Source organism: Taeniopygia guttata, chromosome 20 (genome assembly GCF_048771995.1).
Source record: "Taeniopygia guttata chromosome 20, bTaeGut7.mat, whole genome shotgun sequence".
Taxonomy (NCBI): Eukaryota; Metazoa; Chordata; class Aves; order Passeriformes; family Estrildidae; genus Taeniopygia; species Taeniopygia guttata.
This window is the reverse complement of record NC_133045.1, coordinates 8,676,603-8,699,385: the sequence shown is the minus strand read 5'-3', so window position 1 is coordinate 8,699,385 and position 22,783 is coordinate 8,676,603. Positions and strand designations below refer to the sequence as shown.

Sequence of the window (22,783 nt, the reverse complement as noted above, 5' to 3'; positions counted from 1 at the left end):
TACCTGTTGATCATCTACTTGAAAGTGGCAAGGAAATCCTTTGATTAATTTAGTTACGAGAACTTGCATTTACTGGTGCTGATTACAGTGAGCTTTTCTTGAAAGAGGGTTGAGCTGGTTCTCTGGATGCCAAAAGCATTTTGCTTTAGAGCCTGCAATTTTTACTTACAAGGAAGTATTTTGCATTACCTTTTCCTCTCCTAGTAAATCAGTTTCCACCTCTGCATCTTCACTGCTCTTCTCACTGCGTTCCAAGGCATCCAAGAGCCCAACACATTTTCTTCGGGGTGAGACAAATTCTTGTTCATATTCCACACATAGGCTGGGTGCTCCATCTCCATTTCCTGCCATCACACGAGAACACAGGAGACAAATTCACATTCCACATTCTCTCCTGCATTTTCTTTAATTTAGCGATAGCTCCCCATCTTACAAAGCAACCCACAAACGTGTTGATGCATTAAATAATCTTCCACCTCTTGCAAAATTGCATTATATAATTTAGTAAGAAGATGCTTTTATACATAACTTCCAAAATTGCTCAAGCATTTGTTACTACAACCTGGCAGACTGCCCTCAAACTTTTCCTTAGGTCACTTAACCCCAAGTTGGCTTAGGATCAATGGGAAAAAGTCTTACTGAAGCAGCTGTTCCATTATTTTAGATGTATGGTTTTTCCCAAAATTGAGCTTTGGAGTTTTTAAGAGATTTTGGTACAAAACATTATTTATTACGTTTTAACAGTGCAAGTTTTTTTAAAGCCTACAATTCTTATAGTATCAATACCCATAAGACACAGTTACCAAGGTCCAAATTTCATAGTCTCACTAATCAGAATCCAGGTTTCAAATATAAGAATTTTGATCTGTAAGTAGGGTTAAATTAGTATCAGCTTGATATTTCTGTAAGGCATTACCTTCAAAATGTATTTCCAGTACTTTGTGAAATTACTCCAACAGTCAGTTACTAAGGAAAGTCACTGTTTTGATAAGAATGGGAGTATACTATGATCACTATGACTACAGGGGAGTTTGACATTACATCTGATGCAATGCAACTGAAAATCTCTATTAAACAGGAAATGCAGCTTCATCCCTTCACCTCCAGTCACACATTCCAGCCCATGCTTTGAGACGGATCTGGCAGTCAAGTGTATGAAAGGTAAATAAATTGGTTCAGCAAAGCTCAGCAGCTCACTCTGCAACTGCACAAAAGATGGACTCAAGTCAAAGGAAGGAACAAAAAGTGCACAGCTGGAAACTGAGAAGGGGGGGGGAAATGGTGACTAAAGTAATCCCTTTTAACAATAAAAAGTAATCATATTGGCTGCTACCAGGTTTTATTAAGCCTTATTGGTAACAACTGGCTTAAATGCAATGTAAACTCATCCCCCTCGCACTCACTCATAAATGATTAGGAACCAGAACTTTAAACAAACTTCACTGTTCTGTTCCAAACCAGCAAGCAGTCTAGAGTGCTGAAAGAATATCTGACATTTATTCTTTGGCATTAGCTACCCATAAAACTTTAAATATAGTTTTGTTCCCATGTCCTTTTTGTTTTCTCAGATTACTGAGTAAGAGTCATCTGTACAACAGGATGAAATGAGGACATATGGAAGCCAGTGCCAGGCAGAAAGAGATTTCCAGGTCTTATTTTCCAAAGTATCTGTGATACTCCACAAAAAAACTCCTCCTCCTCCTCTGTGGGACACTTTTGGCAGCCCCATCTGCCTCTTTTCTCTGCAATTGCAACTGTTTTCCTCCATTTTCTAATGCTTAATTATGTCCCTTCTGACCAGACTTTTACATCAGTCTTTGAGCTCTCCTTACTTTGCCTCCCATTCCAGTTTCTATCTTCTTGATCCTCCTTTTTGTGGTTCAGCTTAAAACAAAAAAGTGTATCTGTGAGGACCCAAACATTACCTTTCCTTTTCCTCTTCAAACTTGGAACATGGTCATCCAGGTTTTTAGCTTTTTGCAGGGAGAGGCTCTGTTCAGATGAAGTAGATGGTGCTGCATTGCTTTCACTCAGGGAACCAGCACGTCCAGGAGGGCACTGAGGCAGGGGTGGGGGCATCTGCAAGCAGTGTACAAAGTGTTACAACAGGCAAAGGCCACTCTTCCACTCCATCTGTGACCAAAAATCTGAGCAGCAATCCAAAGACATCTCCTTTTCCCCAAATAACCTTTGGTAGCAAGACTGCTGGTTTATGGGCTTTTGGAAAAAAGTAACACAGCTGAAGTGCAGTAAGGAGGCTTAACTCTAAGTGACCTCGTACCAGAAAAAGGATCATGACCTGCTAAAGAACAATCACTTCCTAATGCTAACCCTGCAACAACAGCTCCTTCTGATAAAGCACATGGGTTGTGGTTTTGATTTACCCTGAAACTGTCACTTATGACCAGAAAAGATCATCAAGTCCTGCAGCATCATCCATATGTAACTAATTTGTCTGAACAATTTGTATTTGGCTAAAGCATCTTCCAGGAATTTGTCCAAGTCTGAAAATGAAATTTTTAAGTGCTAATTTTAATCTTAAGCTCTGTTTTGGGAGCAAATAATTTCCCATTCTGGCTTCCAGCCCATTTCTTCTATGACTTTCTCCAGTGAATTAGGAAGCCTTTTTACAATATTACTTTTTAAATCAGGGAACTATTACAGACAACATCAGCTTCCTAATGGTAATAGAGAAGCTGTTTCAGGAAAGATGACCCAGCGTTGAAATGCAATAACAACTGATGGTTTGTATTACTTTTTATTACTAGTCAGCTTCAATTTAAATTCTGGGGTATGATCCTTCCACACCTATAACCTCTCCCTGAGATAGAAAGCCTCTGGATGCCAATATCAGTTCCAGAATTTGCATACCAGCCAAAAAATACAAGTTTATTTAGGAGGAACTGGAAGAGGAAGTTGTTTTTGTGATCTAAGCTAATGAGTTGCCCAGGATAAGAACAACATCCTGTCCCAGATCACTCTTGGGTAAAGATGAGGCATACCTCCTTTCCAGTAAATCTTCCAATGTTTAGAAGTGACAAGTGACTGTGTTGGGCAGGCTTGCGAGGAGCACAGAGCTGAACTCAGCGATCCTTAAGCAACCCTTCCAATTTGAGATTCTCTGTGATTCATCTGTGATTCTCTTACATCTCTAACCTAGTTTAGCATTCCCAGTTTCCAACACTACTCAGGAAAGTGGTTGTTCCTTTTGTGGGTGTTTTTTGAAGACACTTACAGTTTCTTGAGCGACACGGAAGAAGAGGGAGACACTTCTGACCGCGTGCCCGAAGTTGTCATAAACAGTCACGTAGGGACGGACCCACGAAGGCAATTTGCCTCTGACATCACAAGTTGTGAACCTGGGCAGGATGGGAAAACCTGAGAATTATATGTCAGGTTGGGCTAAATTAATTAAACAAACTCTAGATCACTATCTGTCTTAGGTTGCAATGCAAGAGGTGGCCAGGGGTGTGTATTCTGTTGCCAGCTGTTAGAATTTGGTGGGGTGGTTATTTTCTGTTAATGGGTCAGCCATTAGAGCCAGGTGGGGAAGTTTTCTTTTATCTCTTCCACCCATTCTCCCCCTGGGAAACATCCTCTGTTAATGGGCCATTGAGTCTCATTGCATGGCTGATAAAATTCCATCATCCCACTGGGAGATGCTCCACCCAGGGGAGGAGCCAAGCATTCCTACCCAGATATAATCTGAGATTTGGAACAGCACAGTCAGCCTTTTCCCACTGGATTCCCAGAGCAAGGCCAGGCCCACCTACACCACCACTGGATCTCTAGAGGAAAACTCCACCCTTCTACAGGATCCCTGCTTCAACAGAACCACAGCTGTCACTGCAGGAGGACTGCAGACATCATTTAACAGGACTACTACTAATGCAGAGTCACAGGGTGTCAGGTCATATTCTGATTCTGTCAGTGTTGGTTTGTATTACTGCATTTTTATTTTCCTAATAAAGAACTATTTTTTCTACTCCCATATCTTTGCCTGAGAGCCCAAGAGCCCCTTAATTTCAAATTTATAATAATTTAGAGGGAGTTTATGTTTTCCATTTCAAGAGAGGTTCCTGCCTTCCTTAGCAGACACCTGTCTTTTCAAATCGAGACACTATCCAAGAGGACAAGAGAGGAAGAGCAACACAAATAAAGACATAACAGTGCAGTAAATATAACGGGGTGATGCCTTCACTCAGGAGAAAGAGCTTCGCTGATTCCATGTACTATGAATTGAACTCCTGGTGCCTATAATATACATATTCTACTAATTAGCATTACAGAAATGGATATTAATGCAGTATAATGTTAATATAGGATATGACTATAAATAGTATTGTTTCAGTAACATAATCTGTCCTCACTTCTGTCAAAACACTGCAGTGCTGCTGACTGCCATCTCAAATCAAAGACAGAGAAAATGCAAAACCATAAGTTGTTGTCACATAATTTCCTGTGGTATTACAAACATGAATTCAAAAAATTGGTTTATTTTCCATTAAAACCATAAACCTCCTTCTGCAGCTCCAAGACTACATAGCTGGGGAGCAGAAGATAACAATCTGGTTACTTTCTTGAAGCTGTGCAATATTTACATAACCTGTTATATAAATCAGTTTTATTATTATGAATTGTAGCCTTTTCCAAACAGCAGCATCAGCACATTTATATTCAAAATACCAACACCTATGTTGGGATATAAAGCTGTTGCTGTTGTTGATGCCCCATCCCTGGAAGTGCTCAAGGGCAGGTTGGACGGGGCTTGGGGCAGCCTGGCCTGGTGGAAGGTGTCTCTGCCCTTGGCAGGGGGTTGGAATGGGATGAGCTTTAAGGTTCTTTCCAACCCAAATATTCTGGGATTGAGTGAGCCAGGGCTTACCTGTGGTCACACAGGAAGATGGCCCCGTAGTCCTGGCGGTGCCTGATGACCCGGCCGATGGCCTGGTTGACAGCCCGGGACGCCTGCTGACTGTACCACTCACGCCCAGACAGATACTGAGAGAGGTAGGAGGAAGAATTAACATTATTAACCAGGTAAAATATATTCTTTGTGCTGTACAGTCACTATTTTTTTTCCTAAAGAAATAAAAAGTGAAGCACAGATGTTGGATAGTATCAATCAGATCTACTGACAAATCTCAAAGAGCTGAGGAAAACCAGAGACAGGTGGACTCAAAAGTCACACCTGACTTATAGAGCACAAAAACTCAAGTACCAATGTCCAGCTGGAGAGGCTATTTCCTATATGGTACACTCAGAGCCTTGGCAGTACAACAGACTCTCCATATTCTTTGAGACCTGTAGATCAGACTAAAGTGTAACATCATTCATTCTTGTGCCTGAAGCAATAGAAGAGCAAACCCAAACATCCCAATACACACCACCACACCTCCAAAACAATGATTCCCAAAACAGCCAGCACAGGCTTCCTGCCCATGCTCTCTCTGGATGAAATACATCCCTCAGAATGAGAGACAGATAACACACATATAAAGATTTTGTAAACTTTAATTACGACCTTTATTGGGGCCTATATTTAAGACTGTGCCAGAATTTGGAACTCTCAACACTATTAAAAAAAGGTGGAATTTGTGACAAATTCCCAAGGCTGTTTGAATTTTTGCTATTCATGGTCCCACGAGGCTGAGAGGATAACAAAACTCAAAACCCACTGGGACAAGAGGGAGAACCAATGACACAAACATGCAAACAGCCAAGAGTGAGAAGCTGTCCAGTCTTACCTGTGCACCTGCACCACTTCTCCTCATCTCATCCAGGAATTGCATCTTTAAAATTACTCTGGGCTCCATACGAGGGGGAAATGGAAGCCCAGTTATGATGACTCCTCGTCCATTTATGTCTGCAAAGTCCAAGCCTTCACTGGCCTGCAGGGACAGAGTTTTCCATCATCAGCGGGGTTTCAAGTGACACTTCAGAGCAATTCAGCAGTTGTTTGCCCTTCTTCTCCATTCCATTAACTCCCCGGCCAAGTGTAGTTTATCAATAGTTTCAATGAATAATTTCAACTAGATTTTGTAAATTTTATTACCAAGAGTTGAAATTTGGCTTTTTCCTGAGCCAAAGCACAGCTCAGCCAACCCTGTTAATGGCTGTCCTGCTCCTGGATAAGAGCAACTGTACTGAGAACATGTCAACACCTTTGTTTAAATCTTCCACACCCTGGGTTGTTAACAAGACATAACAACATAGCAAACCTTCTCCAACAGTAAAAATTAACAAAATCACTTCAAAGCAATAACAGAAAGCCATCAGATTCACCAGACTATAGTGCCATGTCCAGCAGCTGTGCTGTTGACATCCCATCAAATATTTGTTACTCATGTCCCCTGTATACACTTACTGTGCTGGCAAATAATTTGTGAAATTAATAAAGTTGAACAGAATGAAAAAATATCAAGGGAAAAAAAAAAGCTGTTTTGTTTTTCAGCTGAATCAATTCTCCAAATCTCAGCAACAAGACTTGAGAGAGCTACATCTTTCCTTCACTCCAACAGCCCCTTGGGAGACTGGGACCAAAGTTGCAAAAGAAGTTGTAACTTCTCCTGGTACACAGTAAACAGCAGCAAAGGCCTCTAAGAGTAATTTCACCAATATTTCTGCTGATAAACATAAGTCAATTTACCAGCACTGGAAGATGCAAAGGAAGGGCCATCAAATGTGTCCAGAGAACAGGAAGTTAATAAAGCAAATGTTTTAAAGCTAAGCGTTATGTTTGGTTTGCAGCAGTGTTGTTTTAACTTGTTTCATTACAGTTCTCCAGAACAGCTGTTCTCATCTAATGGGTTATGTTTTCAGTGAGCAGCCAACATGAAATGCAAGTATGATGCTCATCCACTTCAGAGAAATCAAAATATATCCCCTCAATAAAAACAGGAGTGAATCATACAGAAATGTGACCTAATTCTCAAAAAGCTTCAGAGCACTTGTTTTTTCCCCACATATAATTACAGTCAAATAATATGAAATATATTTAAACCTAAAATGAAGGTTTTTTCCTATAAATTATATAATCTGATCTCAGATGAAACAGATTATCAGTTACATTACCTTGCCTCGACACACTGCCAAAAAAGCAGCTCCATTGGACTTAGGACAAGTGACTTTATCATAATAGGCATCAATAACCTAAAATATAAACAAGTTTAAGAGGAAGAATGGTATTACACTGTACTAACTAAATTTGACTTGTACACTAAGATCTAAACTGTGATTAATTTGGCTTAGTATAATTGTCTTTACTTTTAACTAATTGGATGTGTGAGAAGCCATTTTCCCAGCAAAATCCTTATATCACTGTGAAATCCAGAACACATCTGGGTAAGCATTAAAAAAAATCAGATACTTCTGATAGGATGAACCATCCTGTGTTTCTGCAGATCGTTAAGTAAAACAGACAAAACAGGAAAGTGATTATTAGATATTAATTATTCCGAGAAGCAAACAGAATAGTTATAAATAAACAGGATGACACACTGCACAATTCTTAAACATCCAAATCAGGATGAGCTGGAGGAAACATCCTGCAGAATATTTGCAAATGCTGACTACTGAAGTGACAGCTTTCCACCAACTCTATTACTCAGCACTTGTGTATTTTAGCTGCTGTTACATCACCAGATTTAAATGAAGACTGAACTCTGCATGGCCAGACAAGAGAGGAAAAGAAGGATGCACACAGGAAAACTACACTTCAAAGTAGCAGAGTTTTACTTTCACCCTAGGCCAAAAACTGGGGAGTTTCACACCCAAACACACCTTAGAGAAGGTCATTACACATAGAAACAATTTCTGAAAATTATAGAGGTACTTAATGCAAATAATCAACCTCTGAAAAGCTTCCTTTGTTCCTGGGTTCCACAAACATCGGCTTCACTTCTTCTATTCTTTTGGCAAAATCATGCTCCTGTTGGAAAGAGAAGGAGCAGGTCAGAAATGCCAAGTGTGCTCACACCACAAGATCAGAAAGGCTCAGAAATGGTCACTACACTTCCCCACCACAGCCTGCTCCTCTCCTGCCAAACACAGGAAGAGATGGAAGCAGAAAGGTGCAATCCCCTGAGAGCACTAGCAGTGATTCCTTGCAGTTGGTGCACCTCAGACATCAGGCAGATGGGAGAGTTCCAGCACCCACCTCCCAGTCCCACTCCACAGCATGAAACCTCTGCCCCTGCCTTTTCAAGGAGCATTTAAACCAGAACTGTTCTAGCAAATCTCACCTGGGACATTCAACTCATGAGCACAGAAGTACCAGAAGTTACAGTTGCAATGGTTACAAACTAAAGGAGAAATGCTCATATTGGGATTTTCCCCCTCAAGTGTTGAAACACAGAGATCAATTCTAATTCAGAGGTTTAATAAAGAAAGGTCTGGGAAACTAAACAAAATGTGACATCAGATGGAATATATTAAGATTCTTTTGGGTTTGGTTTCTACAGCACTGCACTTCGGTATATTGTGATCAAAATAAAGGAAGCTTCACCTGAGATTTTACATTCCAGATTTTACAATTTACTTATTAACAAATAATTTTTCATAGAATCCCAGAACCTTTTGGGTTGGAAGGGACCTTAATAATCATCTAGTTCCAACCCCCTGCCATGAGCAGTGACATCTTCCACTAGGTTTTAATATGGTTAAATGGAATAACTATAAGCTGCCTGATGCAAGTAACCAAACCACCTAACAAAGGCAGAGCAATGAGCATACTCTCCAATACTCCAGGCTCTTATCCATGACTGGATACGATGGGAAGAACACCAACATCCCATGTGGCACAACTCGCACAAGGTTACCTGCAGGGAGAGAAGACAGAGTGTAGCTGAGGGCATTTTCATCCTGGGATGGAGAACATGGACTGCAGAGGAAAAACAACAGCGTGGCCTCCTTCCATAGTATTTTCTACTTTCTTGACATGAATGTGTAAGCAAAGTTGTTTCATTTCTTTAAATCATTTTATAATCTTATCTAGGTGTAAACTTTAACATAGAAGCTAAACTAGCTTTCATTTCTCCTGCATATCCTTCAAGCATTCCTAGATTTAACAGATTCTTGTCAATTATGTTAGCCAAGATACACAAATTATCTTCTTTTATTCTATCTTTACGTGTTATGATTTTGTAATTCTATTATATTTATAAAACATTACCAAAACAATAAATGCTGACTTCAGGAAGGCTTGACACAGTTTAAAGTATCACTAAAAATTGCACTGATTTCCTGTGATCCTCAATTGCTTTGCTCATCCTTGGCTGCATCATCTCTGGCTATTGATTTCCTAGTTTGAGTCACTTTCTGACAGTGTTTAGGAAACACATTTTTGACTCAAACACTAACTCCTGACAATAAAAATTAAGTCCAGACTTGGAAATATGAGGCCAGAGACTCAATTTTGTGTGCTATCACAGCAGCCAGCTGCCTTGAGCAAGCAGAAACACAGCAAACCTGACAGCAGCAAGATATACACTGCAATCCTTTACCTTTCTCTTACTGTGTCTTCTTTAGCACTGCCCTTTCTAAATTTCCAATAATCCTGGGCATTAACCCATTTCTGAAATCCACACACTTCACTTACCAATTGTTTTCCCCAGAGAAGATAAATAATCCTCTGAAAACCTACAAAGAAGAAAAATCAAATAACACCATTGCATCTCCTTTTCTATGTTTTTCACCCACACTGACTTCCTTTGATACTCATCTAAAATAACATTTTCAGACTCCCAGGTGCTCTTCCTCCTGTGGCAATCATCAACACCAAGGTCAAGAATTAATAATACCTTGACTACATTTTATTAATACTATGAAATATTGATAGCTCTGAAGATGATCTAAGCATCAGTATTTCAAAATGCACAGGTAGAAACGGGCAGCCATGTGAGTAGCAACACACGTGCGAGTTCTGCCAGGAAGTGTGCCAAGCTTGACTAACATTACAATGATTTAATGTAATAATTGATGAATTAGGTGTGGCACTGCTGCAGCACAAGTTGGTTACTATGGTTATTATTTAGTAAATCACTTTGGCTGAAGAAGTCCTGCCCTCCAATGAGCCATATTTATGTTCTTCCAGACCTGACTGAAAACTCCCCTGTTCTCTCATGCCTTTATGTTCCCTTTTTTTTTAGTGCCCTGCAGTTTTGTGTACTGTTTTCCCAGAAAATTTATATATGCAGGGAAAAAACCTAAAATATATACCTAACATATATACCGGTATCAACACAGAGATGTTGTCAAAACAGAGTGAACACAGTGAATCTCTTTCCTTCAAAAAAATCCCCATGTTCTAAAGCCCTGGAGGGGTGGAATCTCCAACCCTCCTTCTTTAAAAGACAGCATCTTCAACAGAAATACACTGAAATGGTACGCTAAAACTTCTGAAAATGAGAAATTAGGGTTTTCCAGATTATGACTTCTCTGTAAAAATCCATTACAATTGCTGACTCCCTTTCCAGTTCTGTGGAACACTTGGCCTTTGCTGGCAGCAGAAGCACTGCCAACTCTGAACAACAGATCAGAGACAAAGTGATGGAAGACCATATGAGCAAGAAAAACGATGATGAAAAGCTTGACAAATATTTGGACATGTTTTCCTTAAGAAGGCAACCCAGAGGTGAAAGAGAGGCTTGGCATGGTGACGAGCTTTAAATATAAAAATAGTTATTGCAAAGGCCAGTTACGTTTCAAATCAATTAAGCCTTCAGCAAAAAAAAATTTTGGATGGGGTTCAGTGCAGCTCCTGGGGGGTTGGTTGTGGGTGCAGGTCCCAGCTGAGGCTGGTCAGTGCCATCAAGGACTATCAATGCCTTGGTACCTGATCCCTTCCAGGCCTTCAGTAGGGGTGGTTTAAAGGGTGTTGTTATTCAGCATTTATCCATGAAAACCACTAGAGATCCCTTACTTAGCTAGCATACTCCTGTTAACAGAACCCAAAACATTGGAACTCTAAACTTCAAAGCAGGATTCCACATGGAAGTTCATTACCTTCTTTCATAGGTGGAAGTAAGCACAGTTCCATCAGGCCCCTTTGGAATGATCCCAACCCAGAGCTGGTGTTTATCAATTACATGAGGATTCTCCAGGCAAACAGGAAAAGGGCTGGAGAAAAAAAGAGGAAGATCCAAATCATACCCATTATGTGATTCCCTAACAGTTCCAGAACCATAGAATGGTTTGGTTGGAAGAAACCTTAAAGCTCATCTCATTCCACCCCCTGCTATGGGCAGGGACACCTTCCACTATCCCAGGCTGCTCCAAGCCCTGTCCAGCTTGGCCTTGGACACTTCCAGGGATGGGGCAGCCACAGCTTCTCTGGGCAAACAGAATACTTTAAAATCCTGAGACAAAACCTAAATCCACGAGAGCAGATTGTGCATTTCTCAGGAATGGCAGTGCTCCCACACCCAGGTACTCACATCTGCATTTCCATTGTGAATGATGAGAGGGGGGAGAGTGTCCCACTGGTGAGGATGATTGTCCTGACTCCCTGTCGAACGAGCTCATGCATGCTGTACCCAGGGCTGAAACACCAATAGCTTAAGGTCTTCCCTGCATTAAATAAAGACAAAATACTAAGAAGTCAGTCAAAGTGGAAAAACTGGACTATGACCAGCATATGGTACACTGCACCTGAACTTCTGAGAGTAAACCAGACAGCATCCAAAGTTAAAATTCCAGATGTACGGTATGTCCTGCTTTGGTTCTTCCCAGGTTTAATGACTTTTAATTAAAACATTGCTGCTTCTTCATAATGTAATACGAAAGTATGTCCAACTTTGCACCTGCTTGAAAAAATAACCCCTTCTTTATGAGGAATTTTCTATATAACTATATAGGCTATAAATCTTTCACCTAAACTTCCCACTTTCCCCACAGTCAGCTCCCAGACATTTCAATTTCTGCTCAAATCTTCTGTGGGATGTGGTGACACATATATATACACACACACATATGTATTTTAGTGTGTGACTCTGAAAATATGTAAGTTATTAAGAAAAAGAACTAAATCTCATCAGTAATTTCATTCATTATTCAGCTCAAGCTTGCTGAAAACTGCATCAGCTTGTCAGAGACACGGGCACAAGGGAATGAAAACAATATCCATGTCAAGAACAAGAGCAGCCAAATCAAACATCAGCTTCCGTTTCTGTTTCTGATTTTCATGATTCGTTTCAGTAATAAAAATAAATACCGCTCACCCAAGTATCATGTGCATTTCTTTGAAATTTACAGATGTCAATCAAAGCCTTAGTTTCCAAAAGAAAAGGTTGATGTTTTCAGGAAATCCCCATTAGTATTTGCCCAGTGAGTCACTTACGGCTTAGAATTACAAGTGAACATTTAGCTAAAAGTTTTACCATTCCTTCATTTGGACAGACACATCCAGACAATGTCCAGACTCTGGAAGACTCACATTCCAAAATTCAGCAAATTCTCTATCTTTCTAACTCACACTAACAATTGGTGCAAATTAGTTTGGATCTGTGCATGGACAACCCAGTGAGTATCTACAGACAGCAGAGTAACTCAGCCAGGAACCCAAGAAATCCCAGCACAAAACCAAACTGGGCTAATATGGGATGGCCTGGAAAAGGACACCAGCCCCTCACATCTGCTCCTCCAGTGCTCAGCTGGAAACACATTTCTGTAACCCAGCATGACAACTGCCAAGCACCAGCTCCCAGTTCCTGGACAAGTTGGGACTGCTGTACATTTTTAGCCTGGTGTGCTGCAATGATGTCTTTAAGCTGTACAACAATAAATCAATTTTCAAGGTCCCATTCACCAGCAGGAAGTGTTGGGTGTTAAACAAAGCTAATCTCTGCAGCAGCTTTTTCCATTCCTGGTACAAGGACAGCTAATGCAAGGAGAAATGGCTTGCTAATAGTTTACAAAATGATGGTTTAGAGCAAACCATGAATGGGAGAATTTTAACTTAAACTGCAACAGTCCAATATTGTAGACATAAACAGCATCTGTTCCCAGATGACTCAGGCAGGAATCTCATCAGCTACCCCAAGCTATGCCTTCTCCTCACCAACTACTTTGTAGAGAATGATGTTTGAGTGGGTAATTTCCACAAAATCCCTGGAAAACAGCTGTTCTTAAATGTTTGAATTATTTCTATACAATTTGCTATATCATTACAGGAAACCAGAGACTCCATCTAACATGTCTGGCTAGGCTTATATAAAGCACAAGTCTCAGCATACTCAGGTGTGTTACACAGGTACTTGCAAATACCATTCTTATTTGAAAAACAAATATATTAGAATCCATTTACTGAATCACAGAATTCTCTCACTGCTTTGTATTTCTGTGTATAAATCCTCCAAATTGTGCAATTAACCTAAATATGTTTGTATTAGCCTCTTCCTGCACCCATCTTTAACCAAATCTACTCAGAATTATTCCTATATCTTATCTTAAAACTCCAATTGAGGAAAACAACATTTAGAGATTACCAAACTACACTAACTTCATGGAAATGTTTAAGGGGATATTATGTGCAAACCCAGTAAATTCTTGGAAATTCATTCTTTGAAAAATGTTACTTTTGTCCTTAAAAGAAAGACTTCCATGAAACAGATACTTACATATTCATGAGCACTTAACTGAATAATTAAGTAGATAGTTATGAGACAAAGTATTTATAAAAATCCCTGAAGAGTGCTCTGTTAAGAAGACTTAGATAAAGGGATCTGCATCTGTCTTCTCTAATTGAAAATGTTTTGCTTTCAACCTAATTATTAAAAAAAAAAAAAATTAAAACATCAGAAAGAATAAATGCTGCAGTCCAACAAAGCCAAAGCCAAGCTTGGTGCTGCTTTATTAGGAGCATTAGGATAAGCCAAGTTTCTTTTCTTCTAAATGTATGGTTTTGAAGAACAGTTATTATGAGGTAATTCCAGATACTGGGACTTGCAGAGCATAAGGAACAAAACGGGTGGGAGGAGAGAGACAAGGAGAGGGAGAAATCCCAGTTGAACTGGAAAATATAGTTGAAGCTGAAACTATCAAGAATGACAACACATCTTGAAAGTTGCTCAAATTAGGAAGTTTCGCTAAGCAGGTGATCCCAGTAAAAGCAAGTATGCCCCAAGGCAAAACACTTTCTGCCTAAGAATTCACATGATTTGGACAAGCTCTCTGGCACATCACATGAACCTTTCCTACAGAGCTCCAAAAATGAGCCAATAAACTGTAACACCTCCATAATGGAAATAATTTCAACAGAGAATAGAACTGAGTTTACTCTTATACCATCTCTGACAAACATTTTTGCCATCATAAATGTACCTGAACCCCCTTCTTGCCACAGGCAGTTGCAACCTTATTCAACATCAATTTTGTGTTTAACTCAACATAGTTGTACAGAGAAAACTGGTATGAGGAGAACAGAACCTGTCATGAACTTCAATATCAACGTGAAGGTTGGAGGAGAGTTCCCCATTCTTGGCTGCTCTGAAGATTTTCTCTACAATACACACAATTCCATGATGGAGATGATCTTCTTTCACCAGAATCATTGCCCTAAAAGAACTCCAGCAGTGCACAAAACACCAATAGTACAAGACATTTTTATATTGAGATGGCATATGTCATCTCCCCTTCAGAAATAACTATAAAAGTGAAAAGCTTTTCCCCAACTCATTGTATCCACAATGAAGCTGCACTTGTTTTCTTCTATTAGAATCAGAAAGGAGCAGCTGAGGAGTTTTCAATCCAGATTTTGCACGAACCTCCCTAAGAACAGTCCTGTACCTTGTCTTTTTGAAGATGATGAGTTCCAGAGATCTGTCCTTTGTTTCTTTTTCTGATTACTATTATCCACATGAATATGTACCTGAAGGAAAGTAACAAACATTTCTAGCAATGGCTGCAGAAACAAACTTGAACTTCATCCTTCAAAAAACACCTGGCCTACATTAAGAGAAATTCGTGCAATTAATGCCACTTTTACAGTGTTACTGAGGTCGTATAATTTCCTGTGTCCTTCCTATTTTGCTTCCAATATTTCAAAACTAAGGAGCAAAGAAGTGCATCACCATCCAACCAGTCATTTTTGAGTCAGATGATGGGAAGACCTTTTCATGGGCTGACCCGAGCAGAGACCAGGAACACAATTATTTGGGTATTTCCACCAGTATAAACTACACAGATTAAATACATAAGACTATAGTGGTGGAAAGATTTGCTTCATTTGGCAACAAAATAGTATCAAGTCTAAATGTGATAGATAGAAAAAAATCTGTTCCTAGAATTCATCATAACAACACATCCCATAAATTCCAAAGTTTAAACAAATTAAAACAACTTCAGGGAGGAGGTTCAGTGGTTCTGCTGCATTTGCTTAGCACTGGTCTAAACTAAAAATACTTTAGTGGAAGAACACATTGATTCTTGCTTAATATGCAATCTCAAAATTTTATGAAATTTACATTTGCTGCGTTGTCATAATTAATTTACAAACTCCTTTAAAAATTGTGGCTTTCTTCAGAATCTAAATTCAATACAGTTCCTTTGGTGGTTTTTTTTTTGGTTGTGTGCTCTTTTTTTCCTCCCTGTAATCAACATCATGTGCTGTACTATCCATGTGCTGTACTATCCACATCCTTCCAAGTTTGAGATACAAGTACAGACATTAAATGCTGTGAGGAAAAATGCAGCACACAAAGCCTCCCATACCTTGTAATATTTAGATATTGCCTGACGTGGCAGGAACCCTGTTGTGACTCCTTCTGGGGGATCCACGCTGAAGACTGTCTGGAAAATGGAGGAAAACACAATCACAGAATTATTTAGGTTAGAAATGACCTCCAAGATGGTTGAGTCCAACCTGTGACCTTGTCACCAGCCCAGAGCACTGAGTGCCACATCCAAGCATTCCTCTAACACCCTCAGGGATGGGAACTCCACCACCTCCCTGGGCACCCCCTTCCAGTGCCTGACCACCCCTTCCATGAAGAAATTCTCCCTGATGTCCAACCTGAACCTACCATGGCACTGCATGAGGTCACTTCTTCTTGTCCTGTCCCTTGTTCCCTGGGAGCAGAGCCTGACCCCCAATGGCTGCACCTCCTGTCAGGGCGCTGTGAGGGTGAGAAGGTCCCCCCTGAGCCTCCTTTTCTCCAGGCTGAGTCCCCTCAGCCTCTCCTGGTGCTCCAGACCCTTCTCCAGCTCCATTCCCTTCCCTGGACATGCTCCAGCCCCTTCTTGTCATGAGGGGCTCAGAACTGGACACAGGATTCAAGGTGAAGTCTCACCATTGCCCAGCACAGAGGGACAACGACCTCCCTGGTCCTGCTGGCCACTTTATTTTTGATACATACCTACACATACATCCTTTTGGTAAAATCCCTAATGTGGCTTTGCACTGAGAAGTGTCTCCACAAAAGTTACTGCTGCAATAACCTTACATTTATTTCCTTACTCTTGTTATCAAATAAGACAGAGAACCTTGAATAAATGTGGTTCTTCCAGGCAATTCCTGCTACCCACATGATGCTCTCATTGTTCCAAAAACTGCAACCCAGTATCTAAATATACTCAAACTATATAAATGACTCTATTATTATTCACACTGTTCATAACTGACTGTGGATAAACAAGCACTCTGATCACTAAGGAGATCAGTCACAACCAAGCACAGAAGAACTTTTTGAGTTCCTTCAGTTTAAAATTTCATCTGTGGTCCCTCTGCTAAAAACACTCTGCTTAGAAAAATAATCAAGTTGTAATCATATCTAATTGTCCATATATTAAATTAAAAGCTTCTATCAGAGTTATGTTTTTCCCTCCCTTTCCTGCCTGTGATGTCTCATGACTACAGATGATGCTCTTTAAAATATAAAGCACCCCCATGCAACTTCAAAGAAAACAGCTGTGGTTCTCAAATATTTACAACTCTGCTGATTTTTCTAAACAAAATTTCTCCAGACACTGATAGGAATTAGCCAAACTCATAAGAGTATCAGCTAGTTACAAGATGTTCCCCAGCAAATTAAAAAAAAAAAAAAAAAAAAAAAAAAAAAAAAGCACAATTCCTGTAAATATTTACTTCAGAAAAATAGCCAAAGATATGGTGTACAAAAGACATTTTTATAATGTTCTTTGAAAAAGAAGAAAAAAATTACTGTTCATTAAAACAAGCTGGTGATAGACTAATACTCAAAGACTCTGCAAGAAGCAAACAATGTTTACCCAACAAAAACTCTGTCCATGTCCCACCTGTCTCAAGGTGGCAAACTTTCCCCTGGCAGATCCTTTGCAGGCACTGTTCATGTGCATGTGCTCAGCAGAAAAGGGATCTGAGCTTTCCCCTCCAAATTCAAATCTCCTTTTTCCTATCCACAGCCCAAAAGAGCACACACAGACAATTATTCCCAGTCTTGGACAACAGTCCCCTGGGATCAGGGACCTAGTTTCTACATCGGAATTTACTCATCTCTCAGCTTTGAAACCTTGAGAAACCAGTTTAATTTAGGCTCATCTGGCCTTCCCTCAGAACAGCAACACCTCCCAGTACAAACCATTTGGTACCAGTGTACACAAATCACTCCTATTGTACTGGAACACACACGAAGGTTTTGTTTAACCATTGCTAGAAAAATGAAATCCTGTGTATGCCACTGTGAATGCACCCTCACAGACACCCATGCATTCAGAGTTCAGTGCTGCACACCTGCCAGGACCATTCAAAACACACCCAGGTGACTTGTCTTATCATACAGGTCTGCAAGGTTTGAATATAATTTTCATTTTCAGTTTTAAACAGGGTGTTAATGTCTGGTGCCCTTTTGCACACATATATTAGACAGACTACTGGCCCATTGCACCTCTGAATTTTATGGGCCTTGGGATTTTCATAATCAAAGTTTTGGAAGTGCACAACAGGGAGATGACAGACAGCATTATGTGGATACCCGTAAGTGTCACATTCAGTTCTTATGGAACTGAAAATATTTTTTAGACATCTCATAAGTTAATAATTAAATTTTTAAATTACCATAAAATTATCTTTTGTTTGCTCTTTTCCTTAGCCTCTCTTGTTAGAGATGATCTCATATTCCCAACCACTGCTGCAAACAAGTTCAATGACTCAGCTCCACCTGGTGGATGCTAAGCCCAGCCAAAATTTAAATCCAGCATCTCCAAAAAGGGAGACCAGAACTACAAAAGAACAACCTGGGTAAAAATCAGATTAATCCATCCCATCAGGAAGCAGCTTTCTCATCAAAAACTACAAACTTGCACCATTGCACAAGAATAAAATTGATCCAATATCTTTCCACATCTTTTTAACCAACTCTTCTATCCTTCAGATATTTATAGAAGCAGCATCAAATATTTACCTGGATAATGTCTGAGACCTTATGCAATCCAGATGTATTGACAAATATCCCAGTACCTGGAGAAAGTAACAAAAGATTACTCTTAAAACACAAATATACATCCTCTTGTGTATAGCCACACCTTATCCGAATAGCTCAACATTGAATAGGACTTGAAAATATTCTCAGAAACAAATAATTTATTTCAAGTTTTTCATTATTATCCAAGATGCAAAGAGAAATATAAAACTATTCTAGTTTTATATTTCCATGTCTCACACACTGGGAAGCTGTCACCCCAGAAAATTAAATACACTTAATAAAGATCTTCTCCATCTTAAAAATAGGAAAGGAGCCAATTAAAGCAGCAATTAGAGGAGCAGTTAACATATGAAATATACTGATGGTGGGGATTTTTCAGTAGAAATTATCAACAGATGCCTGTCAGGCCTGAATGCAAATGGTCTAAAAGGAGAAAGGTGCTGGGCAAAGAAAAAAGGAAGGGTGGATGTGTCATCCAAGGATGTCCCTGCAGAACTGACAGTCTGTATTCTACTCCCTTCAATGTTTTTTCTGAAGAGACTGCTAGTAAGAGCCAAATAATTTTCTTAACACATGTAGAAGTTGAAACATTTTCTTTACAGAAGAGCAATTTAAAACAAGATGCTGACAGACACTAGAAGAGAAGCTTGTTAAATCAAGGAAGGAAAAAGACCCATATTATACAATTCTCCACCTTCCTGGTTTTTAACTCCAGGACCAAGGAAGAGCTCAAGACATGAAAAGTACCATCAGCAAAATGTCAGCAAGCTTCACACCACAATCCATGTGGTTTTGGAGAAAAATAGTGTCTGTGCAAAAGTTCTGTATGTGCATGGATGGACCCATACATGGGTAGACACTCATGTTTTGACACAAGGGGGTTCTCAGCATCAGCTCAGTTACATGAACAGACATAAAATATGTTTCCCAGCAGAGGACCCTGCACACCTTAATAAAAAGACAAGTCCTTAAGGCCAGGTTTTTAGCTTATAGAAGCTTTATTGTTTCATTGTCACCCCTAACAACACAAATGTCAAGTTTCTTGCACTAAGTAGAAAAGTCTGAGTAAAACAGCTAAGAAATTCATGCACTTACGGCCTGAAAGAAACTGTAAAATCTGCTCCAGTGACTCCAAGAGGGAGGATTTGGTCTGCAGTGTTATTTGGGCCTCTGCAAACAGATCAAAGATGTAGCTGCAATTTACAAAGAAAAAGCAGAAATGGGTAAACACTGAAAAGAATCAAATGGGCACAAATAATGTTATTCATTCAGAACAACAATTTCACCATCAGGTAGCAATACACATTTCTGTCTCCATAAGAATGAAAAATTTCCAAGAATAAAATTAAGTACTTGCTTACAAAGACAGTGCACAATATTGCCATGGCAGAAGCACACAGACCACATAATTCCATTTTTCCAGCATTCCTCTCCAACATACAATCCAATATCCATTTAGAAGCAGAGTGGCATGCAATTTCCATGATTTTTTTTCATCATGTACAACAGGTACCAGTTTAGAAATGGTCTTCCAGAGCTCAGAAGTACCTCAGATACATCACTGAGGCACTGGTACCTCTGTTTAAATCATGACAGAAAATTGAAAGAAGCACAATGAGGAGCTTCTTCCAGCTCAGAAAACCCAAGCAGAGGATTTTTTACTCTTGCATCACTAAAAAAGGGAGTTCCTCCAAAAATAATGACTACTATAGATAGGGGATTTAAGGAAAACCAAAATCTTGAATAAATACTATTCCCAGAAACTAGAATAGAGATATAACCCCAACAGCTGCCCCAGCTCCAATTTGCTGTTCTTTTTTACATTTAAACACATTAATAAGAAGAAATATACCTTCCCTCTTTGGTGACTCCATTGCCATTTGCTGGTAGCTCTACGGCATCAATAGCACTTTCAAGCTGAAGAAGAATTTCTTTAGGAAAATTATGGGGGAAAAGTTAGGTTGCACAGAAAGTCATGTCTGGGGCACATATAAGTCACTTTTTCAAATGTACTTTATTATAAAGGCTGTTACAAAAGAGAGCAGCCCAGCTGTTCTTCTCTCAACTCTGCAAAAAAATCAAAATTATCAAAAACAATTTCCTGGATACCACGTTTAAATATTCATATTCAACTCTAAGAACTTCCATGACCTCAATTCCTAATGAAGCTGAAGTCAGCAGCTAAATGTTAAACTCTTTACAGACAGGGAAAGTTGTTCTTGGAAATGCTTTGTATACATGAGGTATCTCCAGCTCTTGATGTTAACTTCAGGTGCTGACAGCAGAATGATGCAACTGATGCAATTCCAGCACACTGACAACATTAGAAAAGATGGGAACTTCTAACAACGAAGGAAAAGACACATTCATCTGCCAAATCTCTCTTCTTAGGAAAAAAACTAACTAAACATTCTAAAAACTTCTTGAGAAAAGCCAGACAACTTAATGTCAATGAATGTCTCAGTTATAAGTAATGTATATGGCAATGCTACATGAGCTTGATTTGTAATTGCTGACCATTTGAAACTATTTCAACACCACAAAAATACACTTACTCTTGATCTTTGCTATATCTTCCAGTTCCATGTTCAGTCCTGTTGAAAAAAGTGAAGACTTCAAAGAGGTTGTTCCACATCTATTTCATTCCCAGTTTCTTTATGCCTTTTCCAGAAATGATGGCTATGAAGGTTAGAATTGTGTGCATGGAAAGGTATCTTTTGCGTTCCCCTCACTGTTCTCTCTTGTAATCCCTTATGTCACATTGGTTTGATCAAATCTTACAGTGTCTGGCAACAATTGCTAATGAACAGCAATTTATTTACTATTGAGAGTGTAAATTTCCCAGAAACTTTCTCTAAAAGTTATGTTCTAGTTCTTGGTAGTGGCACTTTATAATCCCAGAGACTAGTTCTTGGTAGTGGCACTTTATAATCCCAGAGAGACAGTGATGTAATCACTGTCAACACACCTGAACTGGCCAATTCCATGTTGAATTCAGCATTGATTTCATTCTGTTGAACCACTTTGGCTTGCTCCTCCAGGACAACATTTATTGCCTCCATTGCTGAAGCCAAATCATAGGGAGTCAAGTCAAAAGAAGAGGACTCCTCACACAATTTCTCCTAAAATAAAAGGAATGGAAGAATTATTCTGACCACTCTGTGTGCTGCTTATTCAGGCAGTTTCAGACAAGATGAAGTCCAGACAACCAAGATTGATTTTATTTTTGATCTCCAGCTCAGGCCAGAGGATATTTTATAAACACCTGAAGACTTTGACTATTAGCAAACAACATTCTTTCTGAAATGTAAGCAGATTTTGCCTCTTCCACACTATCAACATTCTAGAGCATACAGACAGTAACTGTCTGATGTTCAAGCAGGAAAATTCTTTTACTTAGACAATTGGTTTGTTTTTCAAAAAAGCAATTTCTCTACTTTCTATTTTAAAAGTAGCAATGGTTTAAACACTCAGGATTAGTAAATTTGACAAAATTTTCTTTGACTTTGAAAATTAAATCACATATTGCTTTGGCAGAAATTTTCTTTCACAAAAAGAATAATTTTCCCTGAGGAATGATGATAAATAATAAGGCCTAACCTACACAAATATTTGACTGTAATAGCTATGAAGAAATAAGTTATAAAGAAAATAAGTTCTTAGCGAGCTGCATGTGTAAACAATCTAATTAGAAAGAAATTAATTTTATTTCAGGGTAAGCACTGAATTTCCACATATTAATCTGGAAGAGACAGCACCATCATATAACTATTGCAAAACAAGAAGCTGTTCTGGCTAATTTCTGCATGTAGACATCAATTAGTACTTCTTGCATACTATAAAGGGAAAAACAAATCCAAAACAATTGTGACAGGATTTCCACATATTTTTCAAGAGAAAGAGATGCTCTGACGAAAGGAGCAAAGCCTGGGTGCAGCAATGTAAGGCTCTCCAGTGAAGCAGAGCTGAGTTGCTGTTTCCTGAAAGGACACCAGGCACTCAGACAAGAAACCACAGCTGTTCAGCAGAAATCCCGCTGGGACATTGTGGCTTCGTGTGGCAGAGAAAGGGACATATTTCAAATGTTCCTTTGCATTTCATCATTTGGGAAAAAAGCTGCAGTTTCAAGCCAGCTAAAAGGAAGAACTCCTAAGGCAACATTATTTATTTTTTTCTTGTTTTCCTCTATGCGTGAGGACTTGGAAATGTTACAAGAATCCTGTTTGCCATCTACTGCACTTGGCAGAGCTGACCCAGCTGACCTTCAGGAATGAGTCTTTCATGATTTCCTACACAGTGTTTTCTTAGAAGTCTCCAAGAAAAGAAGCATGTTATGAATCAGGAGATGTACCCTTTAGAAAGAAACCATCACCTTGTAAAAAAAAAAA

At 39.3% G+C, this 22,783-nt stretch overlaps 1 protein-coding gene across 7 annotated transcripts in view; it reads right to left on the bottom strand.

Moving 5' to 3' along the window:
* RTEL1 (regulator of telomere elongation helicase 1) overlaps positions 1 to 22,783 on the bottom strand; it is a 45,045-nt gene that overhangs the window by 16,019 nt on the left and 6,243 nt on the right. For all 7 annotated transcript variants that reach the window (XM_072917201.1, XM_030288837.4, XM_030288832.4 and 4 more), the window contains exons 10-27: positions 21,364 to 21,517; positions 20,951 to 20,989; positions 20,248 to 20,326; positions 19,491 to 19,588; positions 18,375 to 18,430; positions 15,709 to 15,786; positions 14,785 to 14,866; positions 11,436 to 11,568; positions 11,005 to 11,118; positions 9,599 to 9,639; positions 8,734 to 8,819; positions 7,853 to 7,930; positions 7,075 to 7,152; positions 5,748 to 5,891; positions 4,886 to 5,001; positions 3,236 to 3,359; positions 1,926 to 2,079; positions 190 to 344 (exon numbers count right to left, since the gene is read on the bottom strand). In XM_072917201.1, coding sequence (XP_072773302.1) covers positions 190 to 344; positions 1,926 to 2,079; positions 3,236 to 3,359; positions 4,886 to 5,001; positions 5,748 to 5,891; positions 7,075 to 7,152; positions 7,853 to 7,930; positions 8,734 to 8,819; positions 9,599 to 9,639; positions 11,005 to 11,118; positions 11,436 to 11,568; positions 14,785 to 14,866; positions 15,709 to 15,786; positions 18,375 to 18,430; positions 19,491 to 19,588; positions 20,248 to 20,326; positions 20,951 to 20,989; positions 21,364 to 21,517 — 1,809 coding nt within the window. The remainder of the gene's footprint in view (positions 1 to 189; positions 345 to 1,925; positions 2,080 to 3,235; positions 3,360 to 4,885; positions 5,002 to 5,747; positions 5,892 to 7,074; positions 7,153 to 7,852; positions 7,931 to 8,733; positions 8,820 to 9,598; positions 9,640 to 11,004; positions 11,119 to 11,435; positions 11,569 to 14,784; positions 14,867 to 15,708; positions 15,787 to 18,374; positions 18,431 to 19,490; positions 19,589 to 20,247; positions 20,327 to 20,950; positions 20,990 to 21,363; positions 21,518 to 22,783) is intronic.